Consider the following 24,554-nt stretch of genomic DNA (forward strand, 5'->3'; position numbering starts at 1 on the left):
GCGTATATGCTTACGTCAAAATGACTATATAAGATTGTTGTTTGAGACTGTTCGGGGTTCAAACCCCCATATGCTGTTTTAGCTGTTTGAACCTGCGCAATAAACTTTCTTGCATTGCAAAGAGCTGGTCTTTGAGTCCTCAATTTCCACAACATGGGGATGGATCCCTCAGGTGCGTCTGTGCCTCCAGTGTGTCTTACTGGCAAGGCAGGGTGGGGAGCGTGGTCCCACCAGAGCTCTTTACCAGGTCTGACACCCAGTGATTTCAGCATGCCTCCAGTGTGGCTTACTGGCAGGTGTGGGTGAGGACTAGTCCTGCTGGGGCTTCGTTACCCAGCCTATCACCCAGTGACTTCAGTCTCTTGGTTAGCAGCAGCTCTCTCTCCTGCAGCATCCCACCTTCATCTCCACTATTGTGTAGTGGGCTTCAGTAGGCAAGAACCAGACCAGCATAACTGCAACAGCTTTTATTGCAAAATGGAATTGAGGACCTGCAGGCAAATGCCTGTGATTTATACTGTGTCTAGGCCCACAGGGACTTAACCAATCATAGAATTAGAAAAAGCCCACCCAAATATAAATGTTCTAAATTTCCCTCCAGAACAGTTGGGGTCATCTAAAGGTTAGTTTCACTTTAGCAGTGTTAACACAACTATATACATTCAATACATAACGCCTTCCTTTAAGATTTTATTTCTCTTTTAGGTGAAATGTTCTGCCTTTTTAAACTTTTTAATATTTCCTAGAATATTTCATTCTTCTAAGAGGGGTGGGTGGTAACTTTCTTCAGTGGAGAGCCCTGTGAAAGAAAGTCGTTCATTTATGAAGTTGCAGTTGTATTCATCCAGCTCTCCCAATCCAGGATCTTCCCAGATATCACTTAGGGCACTATGGAAGTTCACAGCTGGACAGCAAAGATTGGGGAAGGCTGTTGAGGTATGTGACGGAGTCATTTAATGCTTTAAGAATACCTCCTAGGAGGCGCTGTATCTGCATGTGGCATAGCTAATATATTGGAACTGGCTAACAGAGGCGGGAAGCTCCTCAGCTTTTGTTTTTATCTAGCTCCTGCCGATCTTGCGTTACTCCTCCCCGCCTTTATCTTATCTTCTACACCTAGTTAGTGTTGTCCCTCCCCCTCCATGATGCCTCTCTTCCATCCATCAATGGCGGTTGACGCATGCGTAGTGCCGGGAGGCGGCTTGGGCCATGGCGGCCGTTTAAAGGTAACCGATTAAGCAAAACTGGATTTTTTCACCAAATCCCCTCCCTTTCCCGCTCCGACATGTTGTCAGAATGCGACAAAATTCCATACTAGGAAACGCCTGCCATTTTCCGCGTCCCCCGTAAACGGTTCAGGTCACGCATCTCCTAGCCGGCCCCTATTAAGTATTCGAGGGGAAATTTTCTTACGCCCCTACGCCTTGCAAGAACCTATATTTATCCCCACCTCACCCCCGCTAATACTGAGGGAAGCTTCAATCTTGCTTGTAAAAGTAGCCCTTCTTTATCGTAACACTTTTTCCACCTTAATCGTTTTATTAATAAAGAGTGGGTAGAAGAAACCCCTTAATTTCAACTGTGCTCTCTGGATATGGGGCTACCTTATTCCCAGAAAGGGTCTGGGAAAGGCTGGTAGGCAAGCGAGGAGGGACACCATTAGCTTCCCATTTCCAGCGTAAAAGACGCAACGTGTTGTAGACGGCTCCTGCTGTAGACTATGGCAAAGGGAGACATCGGTAACCTTTTCCACATTCTTGGGGAAGGTTGCTTCCCAGTGTGAGGGATCCGCTAGATATGAGTGTTTGCTTGCTGTTCATTTGGGCAGATTGATTTGGAAGGTAGGCTGGTCAGCCCACACGCTTCCTCTCTTGCTGGGAAGGCGAAGAAAGATGTAATCACCTTCCCCGAGTTGTGCCCCCCCCCCAATACCCACTGGGCACCGCTGTGTCCGTTAGAAGGAAAGAAACCAAAAGCCACCGTTCACGTGCCTCCAAAAGAACCTGGGGGGGGAGGGTGAAGCAAACGCGCCCCTCCCCCATTCCTTGCAGAAGAATCTAAGACTGATCTAAGTGGATCGTCCGCATTTATTAGGAAGCGGTGCCCGCTTCGTTTTTCCTACATGAGCAGGGCTGGCACTCCTGTAATCTGGAAAAAGAGGACCAAGAAAAGAAATGGTTCTTGCACTAGCGACAGGGAGCAGTGAAGGTTGGTGAGTCGGAAGGACCGGCCGGGGGAAGTTGGCGTAGGAAGAAAGGGAGGCAAACGGGTCTGAATGGGACGGGTGACGGCAGCGGCGCCCCCCAAGGCGTCCAGGTGGGGAATTTGGACCGGCAGCGTAGAGAAGAGGGAGGCGGAAGAGCATGAAGGTGCTGCATCGCCATGAAATCGACCGTCTACAAAGCAACGGCGACAACGACTGGCCCGGGCTTACTGGAGCTTGGCTCGAAGGAAGAGGAGGAGCTGCCGCTGCATCTTCACCAGCCTCCGCCTCCCCGGCAGAACCAGATAGGCCCCAAGGCCCGGTCTATCGTTCCAGTGGCCGCGGCTCCCGGACAACAGGAAGGTGGCGGCAGTGGCTGCTGTTGGGGCGGCCTAGTGCCCTCGCCGTGCCCGACAGGCAGTACTCGCCAATTGTGTGTGGGCGATGCTGCCGGTAGCTCCCGCCCCTCCGAGTACCAGGCAGTGTTACCCGGACATACTGCCGCCGCCAAGCGCGGGAGCTCCCACGCCGGGCCTGGAGAAGCTTCAGCGTCTCTCTCGCCGCCGCTACCGTCGTCGATTTCCGCTACGATCGAACCCGGGCAGCCGCCTCTACCCCCAGCAGTGGCAGCGGGGGGTTCTCCGGTTTCACTGGAAGCCAACGGCAAGCGGAAAAGTGCTAGTAGTGACAACACAGGGAGTGGCGGCGGGAGCAGCCTTCGGAAGAGCCCCATGGGGGCCGGCGGGGGCAACTCCAGCCAGGCGGCCTGCCTCAAGCAGATCCTACTCCTACAGTTGGACCTTATCGAGCAGCAGCAGCAACAGTTGCAGGTCAAGGAAAAGGAGATCGAAGAAGTCAGAGCCGAGAGGGACACAGTGAGTTGGGTGTTGGGAAATGTGGGGTAGAAGGGGTTAACGTTCAAGTTGTTTAATATTGGGTGTGTGCGCTGATTTTTCGAAGGGTTAACTTCGGGATCCTGGTGTTAACAGTGGGAGGGGTTAATGTAAAGCATGTTGTCTAATGAAGGGGATGCACCTGCTTAGTGAGTGGCTGTGTAAAAACATGAGATAGGGTGAATTGGCACTGATAAATTGTAAAGGGATGAGAGTACAGTATATGATTTCGGCACCTATTTCTGGGAATGAGTTCCTGTAGATACAGGGAGAGTTAAGCAAGAAGGACTAAAAATTGAATAGAAATATCCCCCACCAATCAGAACAGTGTGCATGAGTAAAAGAGTTGGTAAAGAGATTAGCATAATTGAGGATTGACTCCTGAAATGGAATCGAATATAGAAACAGTAAGAGAGATTAACTGTGGCAAGGAAATTAGAGCTTTAAAATTCAAAAATGGAGTTCTGCTTTGTAACTAGCCATAGTAAACTACAGTACATAAGCCCCAGAAAGACAAGATGTACCTAAAATGTTATAGCTTGGTACTTAATTGGACCTGTAATATTGGTATGTGTCAGGTTAAGCAACCCATAGGGTTAATAACCTAGGCGTTAAATCAAGAAGCCTGTTGGATGATTTGGCTATACCGGTAGGTGTGGTTAAGAACACTAATACAGCCCAGATAGTACTATTTGGGCATGGATTTTGGAGGGATTGCACTGCAATCATTGCAGCTTTCTAGGAGGAGGGTATATGGCCTGAGGGCAGGAAGGCATTGGCAACAAATGGGATTAATGTAAAGCAACAGGCATGTTCTTTGGGGAAGTATGTGGCACAAGATGAGTTAATTTAAAGGGGACTCTTTGGGGCAGCAAAAACAATCACCTGCGGCTTATGCCACCACACCAAGAGGGGAGAGGGAGGGCCTTTTAACTGGTATGTTTTCAAGGATTATTACAAATGTAGGTTTAGTGCTAGCTTCCTGTGGTTTCCTTCCTCTCATTTTCCAGAAGTACCAATCTTTTTAATTACGAATAGGACAAAAAACAACAACAACCCAGTATGTGCCACTCTGATTAGGTATTCATCTCTACCTTTGCCTGGACCCAACATACCCTATCTTGCCTTCTCCTTAGTAAATGATTTAAAATTCAGCTGTTCAGAATCTATGAAATTGCAACATGACAGCTATTGTTAATACTGCCTCTCCATACAAAAGTGATGCCTACTGCAAGCATGGGGGTGGATAAGAAAGTGGTTCATTACTTTTGTACCTTGTTTTTGTAAGAGGTAAATGGGGTATGGGCTGAAGATTAGGAAGAGAATGTGGATCAGGTGCAAATGAAGTTTGTTTTGTTTATTTTGGTGTTTTTATTTGCAGTCCATCTCTTATTGAAACAACTCTGGGCATCTAGAGTATCTGAAGCAAATAGTGCATAATGTACATAATGTACATTTCTTAGATGTAGTCTTAGAAACAGCTGTTTGGTTATCATTTTAACTCCCCCCCCCTCCAACTCTTGTCCCTAAATTGCCAGAAAGGATTTTAATCCTGGCCTGTATGCATGGCACATATGCAACCTAGAAATAGCCCCCAGTTCCTGCAGCTGCTGCACCCATTATTACTAAGAAAAATACTTTAGTCATAATCTTCAGGGTCTGTGTTCAAAGTGCATGTGGTGTAGGGAAGTAGCATTAACATCTGGTTTCAGAAGTGGCATATGTATTTAATATTTTACTGCTTATAGCAGAAAACTTCCAACAATAAAATCTATCAGGCCTGTGCAAAGTTAAGCAATATGAAAGTGTTGACTGCCATTTTGCAGCCAAGGGTGTTATAATAGCCGACTGAATAGTTATGGTAGCATGCTCCTGCACAGCCTTAAAAAAAGCAAACCCTAAAGATGCACACCAGGTGGAGCTAGCATATATATATAGAACAGATAAATGAAAGTTTGCGAGTTAGGTGGATACTAGAACTGCTGGCTTAGTTGATGCTGCATTAGCCAATTGCAGATTTATAAGGTATCTGTACTGATTATCTTTCTTATTCTGTGTTCCACCCCTTCTTCCTATGGGGAGGTGCCTCTCTTCAGTTGTACAAATACTGGAATATCTTCTTTCATATCACTAGCCTCTCTTACATGTTGTCTACAGTAATATTTAAATGAGAAGCTTTGTGGAAATTGGTTTTCAATTGTACAGTTCTAAGAATTACCATCTGGGTAATTCAATAAATAAGGGCTTGACTAGAGTTTGGATTTTTTTTTACCCTCTCCCCCCTGGTCATCACTGTTCCTTGACCTCCAACTCCCACAGAAAAGAACTGCTCACACCCTCCTCCAGCAATATTTTTGTATATATTGTTTACATTGGTCTGGTCATTTTTTGGGGGAGGGGGGGAGGGAGATGAGTTTTTGTAGCTGTGTGAAGCTGCCTGGCTGTCAAGCCATTATTCCACCTGAAAGCTAAGGAAGTGGAATGATTTCAAGCCATCAGGAACTTTTCACAATGCTTTAAATCAATCTTATGTGCTATAGTAGTGACTGAAATAGGGAAGGAGTAAAGAAGTTGGAACAAAATATACATTATTTAACTGACACATGTGGGCCCTTGTATGCCTAGCAGTATTTTCCTTGGAATCTAGCAGGCTCCTTTGTCCATCTGAATTTATTTTTTCATTCAAAGCAAGTCAGTATGGTGCAAAGTACTTAAACCTTTACTGTTCTTGGTTTGTCATACAGTTGAAGGTCTCTCTGTGTGTGTATCTATCTATCTATCTATCTATCTATCTATCTATCTATCTATCTATCTATCTATCTATCTATCTATCTATCTATCTATGCTGGTCTTGTTGTATTTGGGTCTTTTCCCGTATAAGATTGAGATTGTCTTGGCAACGTTTCGGCAAGGTCCCACTCGCCATCTTCAGGCTGGTGTTTTCGGCTTCGTGCTTGTGTGAGTAAGGCATGGTCGGAGCTGTCGTCTTTCTATAAATCTTGGTGGGGGTGTGTGGAGTGCTGGCTTTGTTGCTGTAAGTGGGTTGATTGGGTGTGTAGTTGCATCCTGATTGGTACATGGAGTTGATGTTTGTAGATTGGTCGGCTGTTTCGTATCATCCTGTGTGGGTGAGGTGCTGGCTGTGTGTCCGTTGTTCTTTTGTGTTGTAACGACCTGGGTGTTGGGTGGGGTTCGTTTGTTGACTAGGGCTGATTTCCAGATGTCTGGTAGGCGGGAGGTATCGTCACGTTTGTTCATGTTGTGGGGGTGTTTCTCTATTTCGATGGCTTCCATAATTATTCTCTTGTTGAAGTGTTCTGTTTTGGAGATTAATTTGGTTCCTTCAAAATCAATTTCATGTCCTGTTGCTTTAAGGTGCTGGAAAAGGAAGTTTTTTTCTTTTTTTCTGACTGCCTTCTTGTGTTCTGCAATGCATGCATTTATTCTATTAGTTTGTCCAATGTATGTGGCAGGGCAGATTTTGCATGGTATTTCGTAGACTCCTTGGTTTCCTAGCTGGATCTTGTCTTTGGGGTTTCTTAAGATGTTGGCTATTTTTTGGTCATTTTATTGCTGATTTTATCTGTGGTGCCTTTGATGTAAGGGAGGAGGGTGGCATCAAAGGCACCACAGATAAAATCAGCAAAATTCTTCACAAACACAATATCAAGACAGCCTTCAACACTGACCAAAAAATAGCCAACATCTTAAGAAACCCCAAAGACAAGATCCAGCTAGAAAACCAAGGAGTCTCCGAAATACCATGCAAAATCTGCCCTGCCACATACATTGGACAAACTAATAGGATAATAAATGCACGCATCGCGAAACACAAGAACGCAGTCAGAAAAAAAAGAAAAAACTTCCTCCCTTTTCCAGCACTTTAAAGCAACAGGACATGAAATTGATTTTGAAGGAACCAAATTAAACTCCAAAACAGAACACTTCAACAAGTGAATAATTATGGAAGCCATCGAAATAGAGAAACGCTCCCACAACATGAACAAACGTGACGATACCTCCCGCCTACCAGACATCTGGAAACCAGCCCTAGTCAACAAATGAACCCCACCCAACACCCAGGTCGTTACAACACAAAAGAACAAGGGACACACAGCCAGCACCTCACCCACACAGGATGATACGAAACAGCCGACCAATCTACAAACGTTGCCAAGACAATCTCAATCTTACAAGGGAAAAGACCCGAAGACAACAAGACCAGCATACCTACACCCGTGAAAATCTACAAATATATGTGTGTGTGTATGTATGTATGTACTGTATGTGTGTGTGTGTGTGTGTATGTATGTATATATAATCTGTACCCGGCCACGCGTTGCTGTGGCCCAGTCTGGTTAAATGGAAAAGAAAGAAAATAGAAAGCGCAAGTCCCCCGGCAGAGGCGGCCCCCGCATGGAAGTAAGCCACAGTGGCCCCTGCAAAACCCTCCATGGAGGACGCTCCCACAGGCCCCAGCCTGGCTGAGCTGAGGAGGAGAGGAGGAGGAGGTGGCCGCCCCCCCCGACCTGGCTTCCCTCAGCAGTGGCGGCGAGAGGACGTGGCCGGTGTCCCCTGAGGAGCAGGAGGAGGAGGAAGGAGCCACCCGTTGTGATGCGGACACGAGGCAGCCCCCGCTGGCCGCGGTCCCATCCAGAGACGTCGTCGCCGCTGCAGTCGCCGCCTCACGGGGCACCCAGCGGCCGCCCCAGCCCCGCTGCGCCTCAGGCTGACACCGCTGCCGCCCCGTCGGAGCTGCCTTGGCGAGGCTGTAGCTGGCTCCCTGTGAGGGAGGTAGAGAGCATGTGCAGCTGGCCGGGCTGAGGAGACGCTCCGCCTCCACCTCCTCTGGAGCTCCACTGGGCTGGGTGGGGGGGAGGCCAGCTTAAGAGTGGGAGGAGGCAAAGGCCTGGCGGGAGGGGAGGAGAGAGGAGACGGGGAGGCAGAAAGGCTTCGGCTCCCCTTGGTGGAAATGGCGAAGCTTGTCGGAGGAGGGGCGGAAAGGGGAAAGGGTGCAGCCCCAGCCCAGGCACACATATAAAGGGACCGTCGGGACGAAGCTGGAGAAAAGCCGAACTGTTCCAAATATACTATACTCAAGAAATGAATGCTATGGTATAGCGCGTGTTGCTTTTACGTCCAGCAGATGGCGTTGGTTTTAAAAAAAGCATGTTTTTACAAAAAAGCATGTTTTTACCTGTCACAGGTGTGACATCTATATAATATACGTATATAAAAACATGCGCGTAGTCGAATGCAACGTTGTGTCAAAATTTCAAAGCAATTGGTGAAGAACCTTAGGAGATTTGAGATTTTGAACAAAAAAACATTACATATACACACACACACACACACACACACACACACACACACACACACATATATGTTTTATTTGTGCTGATAAATAAGGGAGTAGTGAGCTCCCTCCCATATTTGGGCATACTAGGGGTTGTAACACACACACACACACACACACACACACACATATATAGCATAATTTCAGTTGTGGTCCTGTTTAGTTATTGGTGTTCACCTGATAATTTTGTAACATTCTGTTTTAACATTCCAACATTCCAAATACTTTGCATTTATTTATATTAGATTTATATCCTGCCTTTTGTAACAGGAGTTGAACATGGCATATCATGCTGCAGTTTTCCTCACAATTCTGTGAAGTGGGTTGAGCTGAGGGACAGTGACTGGACAATCACCTAGCCAGCTTCTTAGCCTAAGGGAGGATACTCAAAATGGTATTTAGTAGCTGCCTGCAATGTGTCAAGTACTTTAGATAATATAATATTGCAATTTGCATAAAGGAAACAGGCAAAGAGAAACAGATAAGTTAGATTTTTGATAGTATGTGCCTAAAATGGAAAAGTCTGATAATCTTATTAAATAGGCCACTGTTAGCCCCTGCTTTACAAATTGACAGCTTAAATAAAAGGGGAACTTGACAAAATCTTATGTAGCATTCACAGCTAAGTGGAGTTTTCAGCCAATAAAGCTGTCATAAATTGCTCTATATTTGATTTCTGCAGTGCTGCTTCAGAATTAAGATACCCTTACTAGATAGCTTGTAGTTGTATGTGCATTGCTTTTAAAGCTATGGTATTGGTTCTGATTATATGCTTTGAGAACCATGGGGACAGAGTCTGTTCCCAGTACTATTGGATGAATGTGAGCTATGAACTAGTAGTAAACATTAACCATCCTTTGTGTTTTTAATAAGGTAAAGTGATTCTTGAAGGTGTGATGGCTGTAAATTGGATCATACATATGACCAACCCAACTTTGACTTTTTTGCAGTGGTCATTAAGTGAACCAATTGTTTGCTATGGACCAGTTTTGCCCAAAAAGGAAGTAATTGCAGTTTTCTGCAAAACCATTGGAAACTGTGGTCATGTGATCATGGCATGCTGCAAATGGCCATAAATGCAGGCCAGTTGCCAATCACCTGAAGTGAAGTCACAGTACTTTGGAGGGGGGGCAGCTGTCTGAACTTCAAATCCAGGTCATAAGTACCCTCATGGAGGTCCGTTTTAAGATTGGTCATTTAGTGACCAAAGTTAAGTCAAGGACTACTTACACATAGGTCCAGCTGATATTAACAAAGGGAAGTAACATAAGATATAGCAGCAAGGATTGCTCCTCTAAATTCTTATTTATTATAGTAGAAATTTCACCTTTGTTTCATAGAAGTAATTGTATCCACTGATTTGGAAATTGAACCCCTACATTATTTGAGCTCTTTCAAATGCAAAAAGATGCTTTAGACTACATGGGTAAATATGCACTGCTTCCATTTTTAAAAAAGCTTAAAGTAAACATTTTCCTGGATCACACAGTTGCTCTTTGAAGCTGCCTTACAGTTTCAGGAAAAGTTGAGTATGGTTTAACAAGTTGCAAATAAGTGCTATATACATACCCTTGCATGCTCAAATGCACCTTTTTGCCTTTTTTTTAAAATAAAATTTTATTGTTTTAATTAAACAGAAAACACACACAAAAAACACTCTTCAATACATCTTCCAGCAAGCATGTCGATTGGTTACAATTAAATTCCGTGCATTACTACAATCATTCTTTATATTTCATTCAAATTGAATTGTACATTTTAAATCAAAAATCTTTATACCGTCAATATACCAACATTCTCATTTAACTATATTTGTTTGAAAGTACTTTTATCTAGAATCATTCCTATTTATATTATAATAAATGTCATAATGGGTTAACTGCCAACGAATAAACATTTTAAAACCAACAACATTCTATAAGAGCTACCACATTCTACTTATTTATCACCTAGAATTAACTAATTTTTTATTTTTATTTTTATTTTTATTTTTTCCATTCAATTATGGTTTATAAATTTTACCCATAACTATTATTTTTGGATTTTGTTACATTCCTTCATTGATTCTTGTTTCTTTCCTCCATCCACCTATACCATTTATCCCATATCTGATAGAATTCTGATTCTTCTTTTCCCTGGATTTCTTTAGTTAGTTTGTCCATTTCAGCACAGTCCATAACCTTTCTTATTATTTCATCTTCACTTGGAGTTAGCTTGTTTTTCCATTTCTGGGCATAGGCAATCCTTGCCGCCGTTATTATATGTAGTATTAAATACTGGATTTCTTTTTTGTATTTCGCAGGCAATATTCCTAATAAGAAGATTTCCGGTTTCCATTCTATTTTGACTCCCGTTATTGCCTCCAGCCAGTTTTTGATCTTTTTCCAAAACTTTTTAGCCTCCTCACAGGTCCACCATAAGTGGTAATATGTTCCGTGTATCGATTCGCATTTCCAACATTTTGGGGAGGTATTTGACGATGTTTTAGCTAACCTTGTTGGTGCCAGGTGCCATCTATAAAACATTTTATACTGGTTTTCCTTATATGCAACTGAGAGTGTCATTTTTAAGTTTGTTCCCCCAAATTTTTCCCATTTGTCTAATTCAATATTATATCCAAAGTTCTGTGCCCATTTTATCATTTGTTCTTTCACAATTTCCTCTTCCATTTTATATTTCAGGAGAAATTTATATATTCTCCCTATCATTTTTCTATCTGGGCTTTGAATGATTTTATCCAATTCGTGTGATTCTGTTTCAATGTCATATAATTTGGTATCATTATTGTATTTAGTTTTGATTTGAAGGTAAGTGTTAGGTACTCGGTACCTAACTAGGTACTAGGTACTAGGGAGTACTAGGTACTCCCATGTAACACCTCTCCTGCGCGAGCTGCACTGGCTACCTGTGGCTTTTCGGGTGCGTTTCAAGGTGTTGATTCTCACCTTTAAAGCGCTCCATGGCTCAGGACCTAGTTATTTGCGGGATCGCATCCTACCCCATACATCCCTGCGACCAATTCGCTCTCACAGAGAGGGACTCCTCCGGGTGCCGTCCGCCAAACAATGCCGGCGGGCGACGCCCAGGAGTAGGGCCTTCTCTGTGATGGGCCCGACCCTCTGGAACGACCTCCCCCCTGACATTAGAATCATTACTGATCTCCGCTCCTTCCGTAAGAAACTCAAGACCCACCTGTTCCAATTAGCAGGCCTGGCCCAATCACAATTATGATCTAATCCCTTGACTCTCCTGGCCGGTTATTTTAAATTTTGGGGTATTTTAATTTGGTTTTAATCACTAATTAATTTTTGCACTATTGTACAGACTTGTGTTTAATTTGTTTTTATGGGGTTTTGTAATTGTTGTATATAATGTTTTTTATTCTGTCTGTACACCGCCCCGAGTCCCCTTGGGGAGAGGGAGCGGTTGACAAATCCAATAAATGAAATGAAATTAAATGAATGAAATGAAGTTAACCAGTCCACTTTCATGTTCTGTTCTGCCAATTCTTCAATTGTTTTTAAGTTTCCCTGTCTATCAATTAAGTCTCTATATCTTAGCATTTTGTTCCAATCTATAAAATTTGGATGAGTCGTCCTTTCTGTCAGTGATAGCCAATTCGGGATTTTCATGTAATGGATTTTTTTTAATTTTGAGCCATTTTTGCAATAACGCTCTTCTAATTAAATGTTTTTGAAAGTATTTGTGCATTTTATTTTTATCATCCCATAGGAATGTGTGCCAGCCTGCTTGCAAATCATGGCCTTCCAAAGTCAAAATTCTTTTATTCTTTAGCTCTATCCAATCCTTCACCCATGTTATTGATACTGCCGATGCGTATAAATCCCAATTTGGTAATGCTAAACCTCCCCTCTCTTTGCTGTCTTGCAATGACTTTAGTTTAATCCTCGCTTTTTGTCCCTGCCAAATAAACCTAGCGGTTATGTTATTTAATTCTTGAAAGAATTTTTTACCTGGATTAATGGGTGCGGCTTGCAACAGGAATAAGATTCTTGGTAAAATATTCATTTTAATTGTCGCTATACGTCCCATGAGTGATAGTTGAATATTTTTCCAGTTTTCTAACTCTTTATTTGTATCACTAATTTGTTATAGTTATCATCTTTAATTGTGGAACATTTTGCCGACACCCAGATCCCCAAGTATTTCACTTTCTTAGTTATTTGCATATTGGTTATTATTTCCAGTTCCTCTTCTTGCTTTTTTGTCATGTTCTTGGTTATCATTTTTGTTTTGTTTTTATTGATCTTTAATCCTGCCACTTCGCCATATTCTTCTAATTTTTGAATTAATTTCCGACTGGATTCTAATGGGTCCTCTAGTACAAATACTAGGTCATCAGCATAGGCTTGGGCCTTATATTCTTCATTTTTGAGTCTTAAACCTTTTATTTTCCAGTAGAGTGGAGGGAGGGGTCACAGAAGGGTTAACACAGCCTGATTGGTCCATTTGACTGAGAGAAAACTTCTTAACCTTCGGCTTCTCCCGTTGGTTCCCAGTTTCCTCTCAGTCGGTCCAAGACTCAGGTTTGGTTCCTAGTAAGAGTGTTTTATTGTGTTCTACTAGTCAGTATTAGTGTTATTTGTACATTTGGATTTGGATTTTTTTATTTAGAAATTTTTTTGTAGTGGGTCCGCCTTGCAGGGCTGTTGTTCGGCTGCCCTCAGAAGGCTGGGAAAGTCGGGGGGGCGCGTTAGCTTACTCCCCCCTCCTCAGGGATCGCTCCGGACTGGTGCCTGGGGTCTCGGGTGTGCCGGGCGACCCTGCATCCTTTAAACTTCCTTTCTGTGAGAATCGCAGCGCGCTGGGGCTTTTCGGCGCGAAAGCGACTAATCGGCTTCAGATTCAAACTGCTTGCTTCCCGGGCCGGTTACAGCCCACGGCAGCAGCGCGGAGTCGTTTTTTTGGCTTTGAAGGGCTCCTCGTGGCTTAGGAGCCCAGCGGAGGTCTGGAGTACTTTTCTGGGAAGGCGAGCTTGCAAGCAGCCGCTCGCAGGCAATAGCAAATTAAGGGCGAGGTTGGCGGCCATTTTTAGGCGCGCTTTTGCTAGAGCACCGCCCAAAGAAGCCGGCGGCCATTTTGAGTCACGTGTTTGGGGCTTGCAACATGGAGAGGCTGAGAAAAACGTGGCAGTGCAGTTTGCAACTTTGCCGGAGGCCCGGAGCAGGCGATCCTCACCAGCTGAAGGGCCATTACTACCAAAAAAATTCGTTCTGGAGCACGTGAGTGGGGATGGCAGATAGAGCAGAGGCCCAGCAGGCCGCGCCGTCTCAGGCAGGCGAAGATCAGGCTGAGCCCACTCCCCCAGTTAGGCCTCGGGTTTCTAGGCCTTCGGCTGCGGACAGACCTTCAAGAGCCCTGCAGAGGGATGAGCTCAGGCGATCCAGGGCTATTGAGAAGGTCATTGAAAGAGCTGAGAAGAGACAGGCCAGGGATCCTAGGCCTAGATCCAGATCCCCACGCCCGGTGGCTTCCTGCCCTTCCCCACCTGTAGCCAGGGGGTTCAGCCCTTCCTCTTCCTCTGCTTCACCATGCAGATCTGATAGGAGTCAGGAGCGGGGGGGCCCTCGCTCTCCTTCTGCTTCCCTGGGGACTAGAGAGGCAGATAGGGGGGACCCATTGGAAGGTACCTCTGCAGGTCCCGTTAGGGGTAGGAGATCCAGCAGGACCTATGTGGCTCCAGACTATGATTCAGAAGGTGATGAGGAGGATCTAGAACACCTCCCTGAGAATCTCAAAAGACTAATTTCTGCAGCCATTTCTAGGGGCATTTCTCAAAGGGACAGGCCTTATCACCACAGTCGAGTTACTCCCTTTAGTAGGTCCAGATCTAGGGCTTCTTCCCCTTCCCTCATGAGTGAGGTCTCCTCTAGGGGGGAGGCACGGAGGGATGATTGGGGGTTCTCTGAGGAGGAGGATGCGGCTCCTGAGCCGCCTCGCTCTTCCAACCTTTTCCTCCAGGCCATGTTCAAACCATTGCTTAAGAAGGCTAGGAGGACCACCAAGGTGGGCACGGGGGACCCCACAGTCCCACCGCCCACGGATCCAGACATGGTCATGTTCTCTGCAACGGCCACCAATAAGGAGGAGATTCCTGCTCCTCCTCTTTTCTTAGAGGTGGCTACTAGCCAATGGGCCCGTCCTTCTAACTTTTCCCCCCCAGGCAGCAACGACCGTCGCGCCTACAACATGGAAAAGTCCTTTGTGCAGGCTATTCAGCTTCCGGTTATAGATCAGCCCATAGCAGCTCTAGTCTCTTCTTCCCCGGTGGTCTCGGGGGACGCGGCAGACAAACTTAAGCCAGAGGACAAGAGGGCGGAGCTCACTTTACGTAAAAATTATAAGGCCTCAGCATGGGCGGTGCGGGCGGCGGCTGCCGCCTCGTACTTCAACCGCACAACGGTTATGTGGCTCCGCCAGCTTCAGGATCGCATTCCGATCCAAGATGAGCGCGTACACCAGGATTTAGCTAAAATAATGGCAGCGTGTCAGTATTCGGCTGATGCGACCCTAGACGCTGTTAGATTTGGTTCAAGTGCCTTGGCCACCTCTGTGGCCTCCCGTCGGCTCCTGTGGCTCAGGAACTGGCAGATGGACTATAAGGCCAAGTGGGACCTGGTGGCTGCCCCCTTTGCAGGTCCAAATTTGTTCGGGGTCTCCTTAGACCCGATTTTGGTGGAGGACAAAGATAAGAAGAAGGTGATGCCTACATCCACCAAGAAGGCGGAGTCCAGTAGTCACCCCTATCGCAGACCCCAGTTCAAGTCCTATGACAGGGATCAGGATCAGCGATACCAACCGTACAGGCAGGACAGGTCGTTCAATAGGCAGAACTTTCAGGATCGTTCTAGGTATCAGCCGCAGTCCAAGCGGCCCTTTCGAGGGGGGGGCGGCCGTCCCTTCCGCAGAGGGAAATGACTCGAAGCCGAGTCATCCCATCGGAGGCCGCCTGGCACTGTATGCGGACGAGTGGGATCGGATCACATCAGACGGTTGTGTCAGGGCGACCGTTCGCCACGGCCTAAGGTTAGAGTTCCTCTCCAAGCCCCCGAGTTTTTTCAAGGTCTTCCCCCCGGCTCGGGATCCGGAACGCCGTCGTCTCATGGACCTCGCTGTCGCCCATCTTCTAGACATCAGGGCTGTGGAGGTCGTTCCGGAGCCGGAGAGGGGTCTGGGCTACTACTCACACCTGTTCGTAGTCCCAAAATCCTCGGGGGGTTGGAGGGCCATCCTCAACCTGAAACGCCTGAACCGCTACCTAGTCTACAGGCGGTTCAAGATGGCGTCCCTAAAATCAATCCTGCAGGGCATTCGGAAGGGGGATTACATGGCCTCAGTAGATTTGACGGAGGCCTATCTCCACGTCCCCATCCTTCAGTCTCACCGGCGTTATCTCAGGTTCTCTCACCGGGGCAGGCATTACCAGTACCGGGCTCTTCCGTTTGGTCTGGCCTCAGCTCCGCAGACGTTCACCAAGGTCCTAGCAGCACTGGCGGCTTACCTACGTTCCATCCCGGTGAGACTTCAGTGCTACTTGGACGACGTCCTCGTTCAGGCGGAGTCCCTTCCCAGAGCCACGTCGGATCTTCGGCTGACGATCCGTTGGCTTCAGGCGTTGGGGTTTTCCGTGAACTTTCCCAAGAGCCACCTGTCCCCATCCACGCAGATCCTACACTTAGGGACAGTGATAGACTCCGAGTCAGGGAGGGTCCGCCTATCCCCAGACCGCTTGTCCAGCCTACGCCAGCTGGTCTCCTCCGTGCGAAAAAGAAGGTCTGTTTCCATCCTGACCTTGTCTCAACTCCTGGGGAAGATGGTCTCTTGTATAGGGATAGTGCCCTGGGCCCGGCTCCACCTGCGACCTCTCCAGTGGGCCTTGATTGCAGTCCAGAGAAGGATGATGAGCAACTCTTTGCGGCCAGTTCCTCTACCAGCGGAGGTGAGGCTCTCTCTTCGGTGGTGGATGTCCCCAGCGCTGCAACAGGGAGCTTGCTTTTGGGAGCCCGAGAGAGTCACCGTGACCACGGATGCCAGCCTCTTCGGCTGGGGGGCCGTGATGGACTCCGACATGACCCAGGGATGTTGGTCTGCCTCGGATCTCCGCCACAACATCAATTGGCTGGAGCTGAAAGCCGCAAGACTTGCCCTTCGGACTTTTCGTCATCACCTGCGGGGGCGCCATGTCCTCCTGCTCACGGACAATGTGGCGACAAAGGCCCATGTCAATCGCCAGGGGGGCACCCACTCCCGTTCCCTTTGGCGAGAGGCGCAGTTGTTGGGCTTGTGGGCGGAGAGACACTTAGCATCGATAGTGGCGGAACACATCTCAGGAGTGTCCAATCTTCAGGCGGATTGGCTGAGTCGCACAACCCTGGACGATGGAGAGTGGCAACTGGGCCCGGAGTTGTTTCGGAAGATATGCAGCAGATTCGGCACGCCCCGGGTGGATCTGTTCGCCTCCCCCAACAACGCTCAGCTGCCGCGGTTCTTCACTCGTTTCCAGTCTCCGTTGGCGGAAGGAGCGGATGCTCTCAGGAGCCGGTGGCCCCACGGCCTTCTTTATGCCTTTCCTCCCCTTCCCCTCGTTCCCCGTACGATAGGGAAGATAGTCACAGAGAGGGCTCTCGTTATCCTGTTAGCCCCGTACTGGCCGAGGAGACCCTGGTTCGCGGACCTGGTCCAGCTGTCGGTAGCAGACCCCTGGAGGATTCCCCCAGGGGAGGTCGTTCTGAGTCAGGCGGCTTTGCATCACCCAGGGCCTCAGTGGCTTCATCTGACCGCCTGGCTCTTGAACGGGGGATCCTGAGGGGGAAGAGACTATCGTCGGGAGTTATAGCCACCTTAGAGGCGTCTAGGAGGCCGTCCACGGTTAGGATTTACAATGCCACATGGAAGGCGTTTGCGAAGTGGTGTATCCCATTGGGGTTGGATCCCTCTAGGGCTACCGTCCCGGATGTATTGGAGTTCCTCCAGAGGGGGTTAGAGGACGGTTTGTCGCATAATACGCTCCGGCGACAAGTGGCGGCTTTGGCCACCATTCTGGGGGGGGGGGTTCCCCTACCCTTTCCCGTTCTCCCCTGATTAAGCGTTTTCTTAAAGGGGCGGCTAACATCCATCCGCCTCCGGTTCATAGATTCCCGACCTGGGACCTTACCCTGGTCCTCAAGGCCCTGACGGGCCCCCCGTTCGAACCGCTCAGGACAGTGCACATGCGCCTTCTCACTCTTAAAGTGATGTTTTTAGTGGCCATTACATCGGCCAGGCGCATTTCAGAATTGGGGGCCCTTTCTTCTCGCAGTGATTTGTGTATAATCCACCAGGACAGGGTTGTCCTGCGTTTGGATGCTTCGTTTATTCCGAAGGTGAATTCTCAATTCCATAGGGCTCAGGAGGTTGTGCTTCCTAATTTCTGTCCAAATCCTTCAAGGGATCAGGAGTTTGTGTGGCACAGGCTGGATGTCCGCCGCGCCGTCCGCATATACCTGAAGCGGACGGAGGGCGTTAGGAAGACCGAGGCATTGTTCGTCTCTTTTCAGCCGGGCTTGTTAGGGCGCAAGGTGTCTTCTTCCACTATTGGAAGATGGATTAGGTTGGCCATAGTTGAGGCCTACGGTGCCTCTGGGAAGGTTCCCCCGTCTGGGATCACTGCCCACTCCACCCGCAGTGCCGCTACCACTGCAGCCTGGGCTACCAGGGCACCCTTCGAGGATATTTGCAGAGCGGCCACATGGGCCTCCCCTACACCTTTTATTCGGCATTACCGTTTGGATGCCTATGCCTCTGCTGAAGCATCCTTTGGGCGGAGGGTCCTCCAGAGGATGGTGGCCGATCCTTCACCTGGGACCCAGTCTGCCCTCCCGGGGACGTAGCTTGGGTATGTCCCTTCTGTGACCCCTCCCTCCACTCTACTGGAAAAAGAACGTTGGTCTTACCTGAACGTTTTTTTCGGTTGAGTGGAGGGAGGGGTCACATTCCCGCCCTAGTTAGATAGACAGGGTCCGGGAGGTGTAGGATCGGGGGGCCCCGGGGGGCTTGCCCTTGTCTGTGTTTTGTTGTTACAGATGCATGCCACGACATCGCGGAAACTGGGAACCAACGGGAGAAGCCGAAGGTTAAGAAGTTTTCTCTCAGTCAAATGGACCAATCAGGCTGTGTTAACCCTTCTGTGACCCCTCCCTCCACTCAACCGAAAAAAACGTTCAGGTAAGACCAACGTTCTTTCCCTGATCTTTCCGGATTTCATTTAATAAAATTTCCAAAGTCAATGTAAACAGCAAAGGAGAGAGGGGGCATCCCTGTCTGACTCCCTTTTTTATTTCGATCTTCTCTGTTAATTCTCCATTCATCAGAACTTTGGCTGTCTGATTGTTATAAAATCCTTCTATCATTTTTGTAAATTTTTCACCGAATTTCATCTCATCCAATATTGTTATTATAAATTTCCAAATTACATTGTCAAATGCTTTTTGTTCATCAAGGAAAACCAGTACCATTTGTTTTTCTGGGTGCGCCTCATAGTACTCTATTATGTCTAGGATGATTCTCGTATTATTCCTAATGTGTCTGTGGGGTAAAAATCCATTTTGGTCTGGGTGTATTCGTTCATTTAAAACCTGTTTGATTCTTCCTGCCATAATTGCTGCAAATATTTTATAATCAGAGTTTAGTAATGAAATTGGCCTGTAGTTTTGAATTTCTTGTGGGCTGGTTTCTTCTTTTGAGATTAGCGATATTATTGCTTCTGTCCATGATTCCGGTATCTTGGCTTTTCCTAAAATTTCATTAAACATATCTACCCCTAACTCTTCCAATATTATTTTATTATATTTGTATAGCTCCACCAGTATTCCATCTGGTCCTGGTGTTTTATTACTTTTCTGGTTTTTCAGGACTGATTCCACTTCGGCTAACATTATTGGCTTGTTTATCGCCTCCCTTTGCTCTTTTGAGATTGGTGTTATCTTTGCTGTGTTTAAATAATGCTTTATTTTATTTTCCTCCATACTGTCTTGTGCTTATAATTTTGTGAAGTATTTATGAATAAATTTCTTCTTTTCTTCTGCTTTGTATTGAATTTTTCCCTCATCGTCTTTTAATTGATATATCATCCTTTTTTCTCTTTCATTCTTCAATCTGTATGCCAGCCATCGTCCAGGTTTGTTGGCTTGTTCAAAGTAATTTTGTCTGGCTGCTTTAATTTTCTGCGCTAATTCCTTTTGATTTATTAGGTTGAGCTTATGTTTGATTATCTCTCTTTTTTCTTTTTTAATTTTATTCTTTGGGTCTTTCTGGAGTTCATCTTCGGCTTCCATAAGTTCCTTTTGCATACGTTCTTGTTGCTTTTTTTGTTTTCTAGTTTTCCTCGCCATATAGGCAATCGTAAGGCCTCTTATGTATGCTTTCATAGTGTCCCAGAGATTTTGAATTGAGGTATCTTCTCTTTTATTTATTCTAAAAATTTGTTTTAGTTCTTTCTCCAGCATTTGAGTGTATTCTGTTTCGTTTATAATATTTGAATTCATCATCCATCTTTTTCTTCTTCTTTGACCTTTCCATCTTAATTTTATTGGATTGTGGTCTGCCCACTCATTTGCTTCTATTTCAATTTCATCTACTTGATTGCATAGTCCAGATGAAATCCAAGCCATGTCAATTCTTGATAGTGACTGATGGGGGTTCGAATAAAAGGTATATTGCTTTCTTGTTTTGTGCCTTTCTCTCCAAATATCGTGTAATTTGTATTCGATTGCCATCTCAAAAAAGGGTTTGGGTAGCATATTTTTTTTCGTTTTGTTTTTCTTTTTGCTTTCATAGTCCATTTTTTTATCCGCTATTGCATTATAGTCCCCAATTAAGCAAATATTTTCATATTCTAATTCGTTTATTTTGTTGTGTAGTTTCCTATAAATTTCCTCTTGTTTCTGATTTGGTGCATATATGACTATTAATAGTATCGGTTTTTCTGTTGTCTCTAATTCAATCATTAGTATCCTGCCTTCTTCATCAGAGTAGACTTCTTTGGAATTTATTTTTTTCTTTATATAGGTTGCTATCCCTCTTTTTTTTTCTGCTAGTGCTGTATATAATTTCCCTAGTTTTTTATTTTCCAATAAGTTCTTATGGTCCCTTTTAATATGCACTTCCTGTATGCAGATTATATCTACCTTTAGTTTCTTCAGTTTGTTAAACATCTGCGCTCTTTTTTTTGGTGCGTTCAGTCCATTCAAGTTTGTTGAGATAATTGTTATTTCCTAGTCCATCTTTAGATGGTTTTTTTTTTTGCTGCTTCTAGTTTGTATCTGACTTTTCCCTCTAGCGCCCTCCTTTTCTGCTCTCTCTCTTTCTTGCCTCTGTTCTTCTTTCCTGTTTCTTTCTTTGTCTTCTGATGTTTCTTCCTCTTGGCCTCGCCTTCCCCTTTCTAGCTCCTCTTTACTTCCTTGTTCTTCTTCCCCTGTACAGTATTTCTCATAGAATTCCTGCGCTTCCTCTATATTCTCTATCTTATATCTTTTCCCTTGCCATGACACCAGTACCCCTTCTGGTATCAGCCATCTGTACATTATTCTGTTTTTATTTAACTGGTTTGTTAGAAATTGGTATTGTCTACGTCGTTCACGAATTCTCCATGGAATCTGGTTAAGCGTGATCAACTCTTTTCCCTGATATGTAAACGTCCCTTCTTTGGTTTTTTTGTATACCTCATCTCTGGTTGTTTTTTTGGCAAATCTTACATGCACTTCTCTTGGGAGCCTGTGTCTTCTGGCATAATTAGTATGCACTCGGTAAGCTTCATCAATATCTCCTCTCAACTCTTGTTCTTTCCTCTGTAGCATTTCAGCGAAGATTCCAATTATTTTCCCTTTCAGATATTCCTCCTTCTCTTGCAGTATATTTTGGAATCTTAAATAGAATGCAGCTCTTTCATTTTCAAGTCACATTATTGATAAGTCTAGTTCTTTATTCACTTGTCTATATTCTAGCTCCATTTTTTCCACCTTCTGATCTGTTTGTTCTATTTTTGTTTCGATGTTCTGGATTTTCTGTTCATTGATTGCTAAGGCAATCTGTATCTTTTCAATTTTATCATCCACGGTTTTAATATTTCCTTTTAGTTCTCCCATTTCATTTTTCACTTCTTCATGATTCCTCCTTGTCTCTTCATGATTTGTAGCTGTCACTTCTTGATTTTTTATAAGCGTCTCTTGTATCGTTTGAAGCATTAATTGCATACTTTGCATTGTTGGTGCTGGTCCTGTTGTTTCTGCCATCTTTCCACCTTTCTCCAGTCTCAGTGTGCTCTCAATTGATCTTTGATTTGAGGAGGGGGGTGTTGCCGAAGTCGTATTAGGTGTGGTTTTTTAAATTAACTTTCCTGAAGTTGCCATTTTTATCCCCCTAATTATCCTTGTCCACAATTGCATATAAGTTCTACTTTACTTCTACTTTATCAACAATATCAATGTTATCGATCTTATCAATCTTATCAATAGTTATCTATCTCAATATTTAGTAATAATTAACCTTCCTTAATATCACGTTTCAATATCCACACATTCTTATGTATTATTCCATTCTATTTTGATCCTTAATTATCATATATCTTAGCGTTATATATCACACAGTTATCTTATACAGATTGATATCTCTCAAGTGTATCAATTATAAGGGTAATAGGTAATAAAAGGTTACTGATTTTTTCAGACCGCAGGTTCCAATTTTGATCCACTAGATGTCACCCTCTGTTCAGTATCAGTGTTAGTGTCAGTCAGTTAATACAGCCATTCCAGCTACCAGGGGAAATAAGGGTGGGTGGGTGGGTAGTGAAGCCCTCTAATCGTTCCAGAAGAGCAAGAGGCAAAAAAAGTCAGCAAATCAACAACCAACCCAAATGTTGAACAATTCTTCTGTACTTTCCAAGTCTTTTCAATAATTACACTGTCCTACTCCTGTTATCCATGCCGGGATTTTGTTCTCTCTCTAGCCAATTTAGTTCAAGTTATTTACGCTGTCAATTCACAGTCCATAAATCTGCTCTCACAGCTTCTCGGCAAAAGTCTGAAAAAATCTCCTTCTCAGAGCCTCCTTCTTTCCAGCTCACCTTTCTGCCAATTATGCGTTGTTTCCCTCTTCTTTGGGTTGTAGTAACGGATATCTCGATTTCAGCTGCTCTGTCTCTTTGCTTCCTTCTTATGCGGTCGCCATTGCTCCAGTCCTGACAAAGTGGCAGGATGATTCCTTGTCCATTTAGTGGGTTTCTCCTGCCTCTGGGAGGAGTTGCCTTATCGCCCCAGCGTCTTCAGAGTTTCCCCCTTAATCTGTTGGTCCCTACAGGATCCACAGCACTCAAATATGAGCCCAAACGAAGAAGTTGGAGTTAAAGATCAGGAGAGCTCCCGTTCCTCAACTCCAAACACACTGACGTCACCACAGGAAGTCTCACCTTTTTGCCTTTGAATCCATAGCACTGACAGCTCTAAAATTATTCTCTGTGGTGGTTTACATGTACTAGAAGAAACCTCCAGGGTGTTTCCTCATAAAAAGGAAGTACACTTTTAAATTTGTTTTTAATTCTTAATTTTTTTAAAATACAAAAACTACCAGGGCAAAGAGATGCATCATTGTCTAGTGTAATAACACTGGAATACAACAGTTCAAACATAGTGTGTATTCATTGTAGAAAGGATTACTGTTGCTTGTCATTTAGCTGAAAAAGGATGCTAATGTAGAATCTTTTTCCTCACAGTAAATCCAAATGGTGTCAGTCTTGTCAAGAATTATTTTAAACAAATCATTATATAGTATACTGGTAAGCACTGAAGGCTTAGCAATATGAAAATAGTACAGCTTGTATAGAACTTACACTTTGTTTCCATCTAATGTCAAGGTAGAGTGAGTTTGAGTTAATAGGAACCTTGTATTTAGTTAATGGAAAACTCCTTAATGCCAAATTGCAATGTTGTATTCTTAGCTCCTTGCTCGAATTGAGCGTATGGAAAGGAGGATGCAACTGGTGAAGAAGGACAACGAACGTGAGAAATGCAAAATATTTCAAGGGTATGAAAGAGAGAAGGTTGACCCTGAAGTACCAGAGAAGCTGCCTATAGAATGCCTACCACAAGAGCTCCTGGAGACCTCTCAGCTGCAGCCTTTGAAACATTTCTCATATGGAAGGAATGGAAAGGGGCACAAACGGTAAAGCTAGAAAGCTGCAGTTATATTTTTAAACCTATTTTGCTAAGGTTTCCATCAATGAACTCTGTATTTTTTTCTTCTATGAAATAGCTATCCATTGCTTATAACGAAATCCTAATGTCCTGCAAAAACTTTCTTGGAGAAAACATCAGTGGTTAAACCTAGTTTCAAAAATAGTCACTAGGGATATACATTACTGTGGCTGAATCAAATTCAAATATTGAGTTCTAATTCCTATTCTCACTGAGGTGAAACAGGAACCCCACAAAGTATCTCAAACTGAACTGAATTTGATCAGAATTTAAAGAAACCTAGCTTCAAAGCTTGTGTGCTTGCTTTTTTAAAATTATACAAGTTGTGCCAAAATGAATCTGTAATATCCACTTTTTTATTGAGTTGTTCACCAAATAATGGAGGGGTTGATTCATTTTTTAACATCTCAAATTTAAGTGGGGAAACCCTCCCTTTGTATAACTAGTTGTATAAATAGTTTTACTTTGCCTATAACTTTAAAATTGTATACTGTTATTTTTTAAAGAGTTGTAGCCATTTCTGCTTTCTCCTACTAGTCAATGGAGGTCGTGAATCTCACTTCAGAGCCAAATCATGAGTCAAATGGGGCACTCTCAATTATAGTTGTCTTCTAAGTAGGATTACTTGCAGGAAACAGTATTTTCAGTGATCATCTGCATGAGCATCATAGTATCTAAGTTTATATGTTAATGTTTGATATGCCTTCGTTCCTCCCTTTTGCCAAGGGAAAAAAGAGGGCACAGTGTGTCTTATATACCCATTTTACTATTTTGCATAGAGATTTTGGATAGAGAGCTCATGACTTATGCTGCTGCTAATTCACAATCTATTGATGCTGGTTTTGAGATAAGCACTT

General features: G+C 44.7%; 1 protein-coding gene and 1 long non-coding RNA gene across 2 annotated transcripts in view; both read left to right on the plus strand.

Annotated features, from left to right (window-relative positions):
• The window catches only part of LOC309400684, a 209,584-nt gene that overhangs the window by 58,025 nt on the left and 127,005 nt on the right, over positions 1–24,554 (plus strand). The window lies entirely within an intron of this gene.
• LOC309400681 (male-specific lethal 1 homolog) overlaps positions 1,280–24,554 on the plus strand; it is a 44,189-nt gene continuing 20,914 nt past the window's right edge. Inside the window, exons 1-2 of the mRNA XM_081969278.1 lie at positions 1,280–3,078; positions 23,442–23,665. Coding sequence (XP_081825404.1) covers positions 2,383–3,078; positions 23,442–23,665 — 920 coding nt within the window. The 5' untranslated portion in view covers positions 1,280–2,382. The remainder of the gene's footprint in view (positions 3,079–23,441; positions 23,666–24,554) is intronic.

This window comes from Natrix helvetica (genome assembly GCF_964273705.1).
Source record: "Natrix helvetica genome assembly, chromosome: W".
NCBI lineage: Eukaryota > Metazoa > Chordata > Lepidosauria > Squamata > Natricidae > Natrix > Natrix helvetica.